Source organism: Hippoglossus hippoglossus, chromosome 13, assembly GCF_009819705.1.
Source record: "Hippoglossus hippoglossus isolate fHipHip1 chromosome 13, fHipHip1.pri, whole genome shotgun sequence".
In the NCBI taxonomy this organism is placed as follows: Eukaryota; Metazoa; Chordata; class Actinopteri; order Pleuronectiformes; family Pleuronectidae; genus Hippoglossus; species Hippoglossus hippoglossus.
Genome location: NC_047163.1, coordinates 26,279,911 through 26,289,342, shown reverse-complemented (window position 1 = coordinate 26,289,342; position 9,432 = coordinate 26,279,911). Strand labels below are relative to the sequence as shown.

Sequence of the window (9,432 nt, the reverse complement as noted above, 5' to 3'; positions counted from 1 at the left end):
TCAGGGGGTAAAGAGCCGGGTGGCAGGGGCACGAATAGGTCAGATAACAGCCAGCGACATTGCGTGGGGCATGATGCTGCACGGTACACGGCTTGTTGTGAGCTGCAGAGAGTTTTTAAACACAGAACGTGAACATATTCTTTTATATTTAAATGGTGGGGATCCTTTAACATTTTTGTTGTATGTCACTGTGCCTGTCTTTATGTTCCTCTGCATCTGTAAATGGGAACATTTTTCGAGTGATTCTGTAACTGTCCAACAATAGCTTATCATCCATTACTAGGCACAGCAGGACTGTAAGCCCCATTGAATGCCACTTGAGCTGTTGTTGTCTTCTTACATAAAAAAAATACAAAAGATAAACAGTGTCTTTATCTGCTCTAAGATAAGCAACAAAAGTTAGCGTGAGTATTTCCTCTACACATTCGCCAAAGTGTTGTTGTGGGAACTGTCGGGTTCCTCTACAATTTTGTAAGGTCTCGACCTCACCATGTAAAGTACCTTGAGATAATGTATGTTGTGATTTGTCGCTATACAAATAAAATTGAATTGAATTGAATGTCATTAACGAATTATATATTACAGTATATATCTGTGTTCAGCATTGTAACATTCACAGTTTGCGTCAGAGTTTGGTTGAGCGTGTGTATTGGCCGAACCTCGCTGCCGCGGATTCATTGCTTGATAACTACTGCAAAGACTCTGGCTCCAACTACACAAGATGGCAGCGGTCATATCTGGGATATTTTAGCTTCCTTTCAGGATAGTTGGAGGAAGTGGAGCGACGTCGTCCATCTTGGTTTACAGTCTATGATTTGAAGTAGCGTTATATGGTTTGTTCTTGCTCTTTGATTTGGGGATGATTGCACTGAATCCAGCATCACCGACGTTAGATCATGTTACATCACAAAATAGTGTGAAGCATATTAGCCTCGGTATTTTAGCACCGTATCATGTATGTAGCCATGAAGTGAATATTGAAAACCCTTTTACAAGCTTTTTGTTTTAAAACAAATCAGATGGAAACATTAAAAAGTCACCTGGCGACAGTCTTCAACCACCTCAAGGAAGTTTAGCGTTAGTATTAACAGACGCTATAGGAAACTGCTGACAACATTTACCAATAATCAGCTTGACTTTGTTTCTGTATGAAATATCAAAACAGCATCAGTGGATTAAGAAGTCACAAACACATTGGATTGGAATTACTGCAAAAGAAAAACTGGAACATTCTTTTATTATCTCTTAAGGACAAACAGGAAACACAAGAAACAGGAAATGCCAGGAAATGTTTACTTTCAGTTGTCCTGATGTCTTAATCATGAATATTGAACAGGTTTGTACTATATCGCTCCAGATGACAGCCTCCGCAAAATGCCTCACATTTAAATGTAAATGTAAACAGAAAAGGAGAAGTAAGTGGTGGAGCAGTGGTTTGGAAGATAAACACAGACATAATACGAGTCAGACATGTCTCCTAAACATTTCCAAAGGCTGTCGTGAAGAGATAAAGAATAAACAGCGGAGGGGCATTATGAGTGTGGTAACTGTGAAATAGTTGAGAGAGAGAGAGAGAGAGAGAGAGAGCGAGAACACAAAAATAAATGCTGAAAATAGATATTCGGTATGTGTTGAAGAGGAGAGAGTAAAGGATGTGGAAAGACATACAATTACTAAACGAATGGAGACACTGCAGTCGTCCTGATGAGAGATTTACAAGTTTCAAATCATCAGAAACTCACGTGATCATATATGGACTTATATTGAGCTGTCAGATTTAATGGGAGATGTATGTGAGTGAAAATTGCTTCAGGAGATAAAGATGATAACTGTCAAACCTCTGCATGTTGGAATAACACAACACAATTGTGTTTATATCAGTGTGCATGTGTCTCTATGTGCTTGTGTCAGCAATATTTCCAGTCCAGTGGATTTGATCTCATCCCTGGCATTCTGGTTCAGAGCGACTCTCCTGCTGCTCTTTTGATCTCCTCTTCCCATTCTGCTCTACTCTCCCCTGACTCCCACTCGCTCCGACCTCCAGGGACGGTCTTCCTGACTGCGGCCCGGTGAACACTGCGTGAGGCTGGGGATCCGTGGGCGGTGGGCAGAGCTCATAGCCTGGAGGGTCACAGGCCAGCAGGAGGGAGTTTAGGGGCTTTAGTTGAAACAATGGTCCGAACTGTAGTCACGGAGGTGGGAGAAAAATACAATGTGAGTTGGGGGTTGGAGGTTTCTGCTTTGTTGACAATAAATGTGTGGTGCACTCCCTGAAGATATGTAAATGATTGAGCGAGGTTGCTGTGATGACTGGTAGCCCATAATTTGTCTTTTGAATTGACAACTTTTGTCTTGTGGGTCCTAACACAGGTGAGAAAACACAAGTCAAAACTCTCAGCCCTGATTGGGAACATACATTTACATTTGCAGATATCAGATTAAAAACATGATCTTAGCATGAAGTAATTCACAGTGTTATCTAATCAGATTACGGTAGCTTGATGTTTGAGTCAGCCAGAGCACTGATGCTGTTATGTATGCATGCTGTTGAGTTACTATAAAAAATGTATGCACATTACAAGCACAGTTGTTGCAAAGTAGTTGGATGTAAGCATTAGTGAAGTTGCATCTTTGTCAGGTCAAAAGTGTTTAAAAATGGACACCGCACTCATTTACAGAATATGTAAGTGTATAGCAGGTGTGGTTAACCTGCTTGGGGTTATTATAAATCATTATAAATCAAGTAAAATCACATTCTTTCTGAAATTGTGGATGTACAAAGACAAGAGTGCATCATATTTATTGAGTAACTTATGTTTCAAATAGGCTAAATCAAGTTAGGGGAAAACACTATAATGTTCATGATCGAACTCATGGCAAATATATATATTTTTTTTTAACTCCAAACATATACATCATATATTTCTGTAACATACGTCTAAATAATGTATAAAGTCACAAAATCTCAGTTTACAAGGATGTCACCTCCTCTTCTTGAGGCTGCACAATTTGCCGATGCTAATGTTTCTATTACACCACATGTGGTACAATGGGCCGCGATGCAAATACAGCTTCTTTGAATACTCTGACTTTGCATGTCAACATCCTCTGTGTACATATATGCATTAGAAAAACACAAATACCAGCACATTCTGACCACTCACATGAACATTAGCTATAATAACTAATGTATCATGATACTGTGCAGGAGGACTGGTCCTCTAGTGAGAGTATGACTGCTTATAAAGGTGGATGTGCTTATGAGACTGTCATGGAAAAAGCATTTCATTTTTCTTCTGCCCACTGCAGCCCAACATGACATGACATGATTCCTACTCCCTGCGTACACTGAAAGTTAAAAGACTCCTCCGGAGAAACATGAGGGGGAAAGTTTTATTTAATTATTATAGCGTTTTTTCCCTATCAACTTTTTCTTAAATGAGATGGAAAATAATTTGACAATAGTTTCAACTATGATTTCAAAGACTGACACCATGACTGATATTCAGTATTTAACAAAGCAGATCGTGGCCAAACACATATGTGAGCAAATCAGTTGACAACACAAGTTTGTGGTAATTAATTTGAGTGGGTTTGTGTGTGTGTGTGCGTGTCTGCTCAAGCAAAGGGTTTGGAGTCGGTGTGCATGATTGGCACACAATGCAGATGTGTGGGCAGCAGATGCCATCTGGAGAAAGCGGAGTGGGCTGGTGGAGGGAGGGAATGAGGGGGGGGCATCCCACCAACCCCCCGCACCCACCCAGAAAAACAAGGCTGCTGGTTTGACAGGAAAATAAAAGAAATGATGGGAGTGTAATCAATCAAAAACACTGTGACACAAATAAAGACGCTAGAAACACAACACGCCCACTCGCACTCCATCTTGACCACCATCACGCACGGCCCTGTCTTTGTTGGGCCCTGAATACTTTGCCACCATTGGTCGAAGACGATCAAAAGCGTCCCTCCAGGTCTCTCTCCGGCTTTTTAAGGTTGCCAGGCTTGTCGCCAGGGGAAAAGTGCCTTTCATCTGGGGATGTAGTTTTGGACAATCAATGTTTGGGGGTAAATTGGCCAATTTCATTGGAGCACCAGATGCTTTGTCTGCTTCATTACGCCAGTTGAGATGCTTTGCATCTTTAACCCCACAATGGCACAGTGTTGTGTCCCAGGACCCTCATAAACTCATAAACACACCTCTCCATCGCTTCCAAATCAGCCTCATTCATTGATTTCCTTCAGCAATCCAAGATCCTGACTCCACTGCTTCCCTCCTCAACCAGTTATACATAAACACACTGTACTCTCTCTTTCTTTGAGTGGCATCTGTGAGGGGAAAATAAAGCCACAATATGTGTGTTGAAGCATTTGAGACAAAGGCAGGTCTATTCACAGTGAGATCACCCCAATGAGAAAACTCTGAGATGTGTCCTTGTATGGGCAAAAATAAATATATTGTAGGCAAGTCTTGGAAGCCTGAGGTTCGTGTGACAGCTACAAAAAGGTATGGGAAAAAGCCAAAAGCTGATGCTAGAGGCAACAGACTATATTTCAACACAGAGGCACATGCATGCAGAGCATGTATGATGCTGTAATGACATGACAGAAAAATACATTCAGACACCAGAGTGAACTAGAGTGAACCAGAGTGAAGAAATTGAATGAAGTTGCTTTAGTTCAAAATGCTTGTAGCTTCATTTGAAGGTCGCATGGTTTCACATCATGATATCCAGACATGTCTATGATTTTTGTGATTTTTCGACCTTCAGGATGGATCAGAAGTCCCACAGCTGATAACGATGCAACGACTTTCCCAAGGACACTTCAGGGCCATGTATGTTTTCCCGTTGAATCACTGTCTGTAATCTGAAAAATTCAGCAAAGGCAGACACAATATTATGAAGGAGCTGTTTTATGGATGTGGAAACCTATCTGTAGTCAATGGCTGCAGTGTGTGGCGATGCAGAACACCCTAACCTGCCCACTCAGTGACAATCTCCTCTGCAGATCAGTCAAAGGGGGCTGCCGGCCACTGCGATGGGCACATCTCATGGGAGCTGTTGAAGACCTGTGTGGGAGGACATACAAAGAGTGAGAGCACCCTGTGGGCAAAACCCCAAACCTGGACACAGCTGGCCTTTCTCAAACATGAACAATGGGGCCTTTGTTTAAAAGAAAAGCCCAGAAGAACATCTATCCCTGTGCACCGCTCACCTCTGGAGCTCCAAAACACCACATCTGCTCTACACTGCACCTACACATGGGTGAGGGTGCAGATTTCACCATAAACACCTGTAAAGCCTTGATAACATTAGAATAATAGCGAGTGACTAGTCCAGCACAAGCTAAAAAAAACGATATTGTCAATTTCACAAAGTGCAATAGCTTGTAGTGTTATGCAGGTCATGCTCATGCTTGTTCCCTGATCCAATTTTGGAGGCAGAACAGGCGTCAATATATCCGCTAGGTGGCGACCTTAGTCTGATGCGGCTCACCTTGGACAGCGCTGCGCTCGACTGGAGCCAGACTTACATGCAGGATCAGCACAGTGTGACTGCTGAGGAGCGCAGAGGACGAGCACTGACGCACTGCATTTGATGCATATTAATATGTAGTTGAGGGGCAGGTTCTGTGTCTCATTTAAAGTTAGTAAGCAGGCGTTGTTTAGTGCGCTCTGGGCTATATGGAATAAAGGCGCACAGATACACACACACACACACTCATTGAGCTATACGTTGTCACTGTTGACTATAACACATGGCATTTTCACCCGCTGTTTATTATTAATATGTCAATCGGTGACTCAGGCCCAGAGTGAGTTTCTCCTTTGGACCTGCGAGCCAAAGAAGTGTCACTCCACACAAGCCCATCCTCGTCCTTTCTCTGGCTAGATGACCAAAGAGTGAGTTGTGCAGGATGGTGGCTGTGTGCGTGTGTGTGTGTGTGTGTGTGTGTGTGTGTGTGTGTGTGCGTGTGCGTGTGTGTGTGTGTGTGTGTGTGTGTGTGTGGGGGGGGGGTGTTAATGATAATTTGCCCCCATCCTCCCCCCCCCGTCCCCCCTCTGTCCACCGCGTTTCCTATATGGTTTGACGGGCTCCGCGTCAGAGCGCACAGACTCAAAAAGTAGACCCGCCTCCTGGCTGTGGTGCGCTCGGTGCGTCTCTCTCTCCCCTTGTCCGCTTCAAACCCATATTCCACAGGGAAAGAGAAAGAGAGAGAGAGGGAGTGAGAAGAGAGAGAGAGAGTAGGAGCTGGGAGAAGAGCAACGAAACAAAAAGAGGAGAGAAAAACGGAGCAGCGACACAAATGGCACTCATGGCAGGGATTTTGTTCACGGCCACCTTTCTTGTTTTTGGGATAACTACATTTGTTTCGCCGGCTCGGATATATCCCCCGAATGAAGGTAAGGACACGGGGAGAAAACAACAACTGCCGCGGACTTGTCTCTTTGCCCCGCGTGTGTGTGCGTCTTTGCGCCGCGGAGCCTCACTCACTCAGTGTCCTCTGTGGCTGCGCGGAGCCGCGATGGAAAACACCGGCGGTCCCCTTTTACGCAGCGTCTTCTCTGTCCTGTGAACGGCACTGGGACGAGAGGTGTCTCGGGCATGGATCGTGCCAGCTGCCCGAGAGGACAGGCTGGGAGCAGGGATATACTTGTAGCCCCGATCTCTGTTAGGAGAGAAGGTCAAGCCGATGTGTGTCCGGAGAGAAGTGGCATCAACATACACAGACCTATAGAAGAGATAGGAATCATTCTCAGTTTTACAACAGTGATCGCTGCTGTTGTCACGTCGAGTTTAGATGGGAAATTATTTTGGGGATTAAAGGAAAATCAATTCTGAAAGTTCAATTGTGCCACATGACGCACTAGATACAATCCATAATAAAGCATATAATGTTTTTTGTTAAATGATCTTCGGTTGTGCATAGAGTTTATTAAAAAACATGTTTAAATTGAACATGCTGTGTCCTCAAAACAAGACGCTCAGAAGCTCTCAGGACTCGATCGTCCTGCCCGCGGTCCCGGAGCTCAGTTTTAAAATGTTAGACCCAATACACAACACATAGACCTTTATTTTACATTCATTTATTTTTACCGCAAATATTTAAAAAAATTAAACATTTGATTTTATTATAAACACTGGTCTGACGCACGAAGTATCCTCTGCGCTTCTGTGCCTGTCCTGTTCGGCAAAGCTGTTGAACACAACAGCTTCACACTCTGACTGTTATTTCAATATGAAGCAAGGGTTTGACATTAAAAATGGATCAGTCTATTGTATACAGGATAATTACACCAAGGGGGAATTATTGATTATGCTGAAGTGTCCAGTAACCGAACACAATTCAAAACAACCCTAAAAATAAATATAGATATTCTCAATCCATGTCTCTATATGATTGAATTATTGCATTGCAATTTTCATTTTTTATTTTGTTGTGTATAGGTAGATTGTCCGTCTGTGTCAGGAGCAATTTAAATGGGGCTTGTTCAAGTTTACGCACACGGCTCCTCTATCTGACTCCGATCACATCAGACAGGCTTAAAGCTGCCTCTGAGCGAACTGAAAAATCATTATTTTACACACACTTGGGAAATGCATTTGTCATTTGTAGAACAAATCTTTTTCTCAACGAAAATCAATCGAAGCAACACATGTAAAGCCCAGCAGAGGATTACTGTACACACAACGTAACATTTACAAGTGAGTCATTTGTAAGAAACACTGTGCTACAGTTTTATATTCTGTCTCTGTTCTGACATTCATCATATTTTTACACCTGATGAATCATTTTAACAATTATATATATATATATATATATTTATCAACACATTTTCCTTCCTCAGCCTGTGAGACCATAGTGGATTATAAATGTTGTGTGGAGGGACTGAGACTGCATCATGCTCACCTCTCCCATTCTTGTTTTCCAGTCACGTTATTGGACTCCAGATCTGTACAGGGGGAGCTGGGATGGGTCGCCAACCCGACAGAAGGAGGGGTGAGTAGGCTACTGCAAAGAAGTGTCCCCTTGTTAGGAACGCATGAACCCCTATTGAGCAAAAATGGAGAGATAATATGCTTTATTGGCAGGAGCTCTTGAGTGGACCACCAGTTAGATTCACAAACTCCTTTGATAAGACGTTTGTCCCGGGAAGGCCTTTACGGGAATATCTCTGTCCATGATTTATTGTGCAGCTGTCTGCACTGTAGGGATATTAGACTCAGGGTGAGGTCCAGGCAAAATTTCCAGTATCATACACTGAAGTATGGATAAATCAGACTTTGCTGTTTTGTTGTAGACCTCCTGGATCACTCCAGGGCCCCATGGGGTCCCCGGAATTCACTTTGAGAGCCACGAGGTCTATAGGCACCCGTCTCTCCCCCTTTTCTCCTCGATCCCCTCTCTCTAACCACTCTGTAATGGTCAGATGCTTGGGCCGATACTGCAGCGGGCGTCAGGTTTCCTGAATAGACGGTGGATTGAATCGGTCTTTGTGGAGAAACTTTATATCCCTTTCCACCATTGAGTCGTAGAGAGGGGGAGAGGAGGGGAGAGAGGAACTTGGCAGCTGACAGAGGGTCCTCTAGAATGGATGAATAAGGGGGAAAGTGTAGTGGGGTCCAGCTCTTGCCGCAGGACGACTGGGTCGGGCTATAAAGCAACGTGGAATCGGGTCGGCCCAATGTGTGATCTCTCAGTCTAATTGGGATATCCACAGTGTCTCTTAGTGGGGAAAGAATTGGGACTGCAGTTAGGCTGCAGTGAATCTGATGTGCCACTGACATTAGCTTGTTAGAGAGAGGTGAGGACCATGCAATACCTTTTACCAGGTCTAAATCTGAGGGTTTAAAAAGGGCCCAAAAGTTACCTAAGTTTATAAATGCCCATGGAATCAAGCTCAAACCTTTTCTGAAAATCACTACAAATTAGCAACAGTAATGTCAACTAATTAATATGAATCCTGGGGAACAGAATTTCAGCTCATGCACATGTTGCCGACTACACAAAGCTTTTCTTAATCAACTTGGCTGCTGCTGAGCTCAGGTCCTCCCTTGGCCATTTTATCACAAACAAGTGATTGACAGGGTCCCGGCTGCCCCCGTCAAGCCCACATTCACCCTCTCATTACGACCAATTGGCCTTATTCTTCCTCTTCCCTGCTATCAGGGGAAGGTGCAGCCTTATCTCAGCACTGCTTGATTTCCACAACAAAAGGGGGGCTCTAGGAGGAGAGCAGAGTGAGATGGAGCAGCGGGAATGATAGACATTTTCTCAAATCATACAGCTGCAGCTATGTTTAGCATTATCCCACCCTTCTCTGGGGAAATAAAGCTTTAAGCCAGATTGTTTACGATAAGGCCTCAAATCAAATCTGGCAGCATAACCTATATCTTCCACTGCCTCGTTATTATTATTTTTTTGTTCAGT

At 43.5% G+C, this 9,432-nt stretch overlaps 1 protein-coding gene and 1 long non-coding RNA gene across 3 annotated transcripts in view; one reads left to right on the top strand and one right to left on the bottom strand.

Annotated features, from left to right (window-relative positions):
- Nucleotides 1-1,301: 1,301 nt before the first annotated feature.
- LOC117772773 lies at nt 1,302-5,904 on the bottom strand. The gene is made up of 3 exons (XR_004615835.1): nt 4,978-5,904; nt 4,764-4,866; nt 1,302-2,361 (listed from the first exon to the last, which is right to left on the bottom strand). It is a non-coding gene; the product is annotated as an uncharacterized LOC117772773 (long non-coding RNA).
- A 220-nt stretch (nt 5,905-6,124) lies between these two features.
- epha4l (eph receptor A4, like) overlaps nt 6,125-9,432 on the top strand; it is a 54,884-nt gene continuing 51,576 nt past the window's right edge. For both annotated transcript variants that reach the window (XM_034604216.1, XM_034604215.1), the window contains exons 1-2: nt 6,125-6,403; nt 7,934-8,001. In XM_034604216.1, coding sequence (XP_034460107.1) covers nt 6,307-6,403; nt 7,934-8,001 — 165 coding nt within the window. In that variant the 5' untranslated portion in view covers nt 6,125-6,306. The remainder of the gene's footprint in view (nt 6,404-7,933; nt 8,002-9,432) is intronic.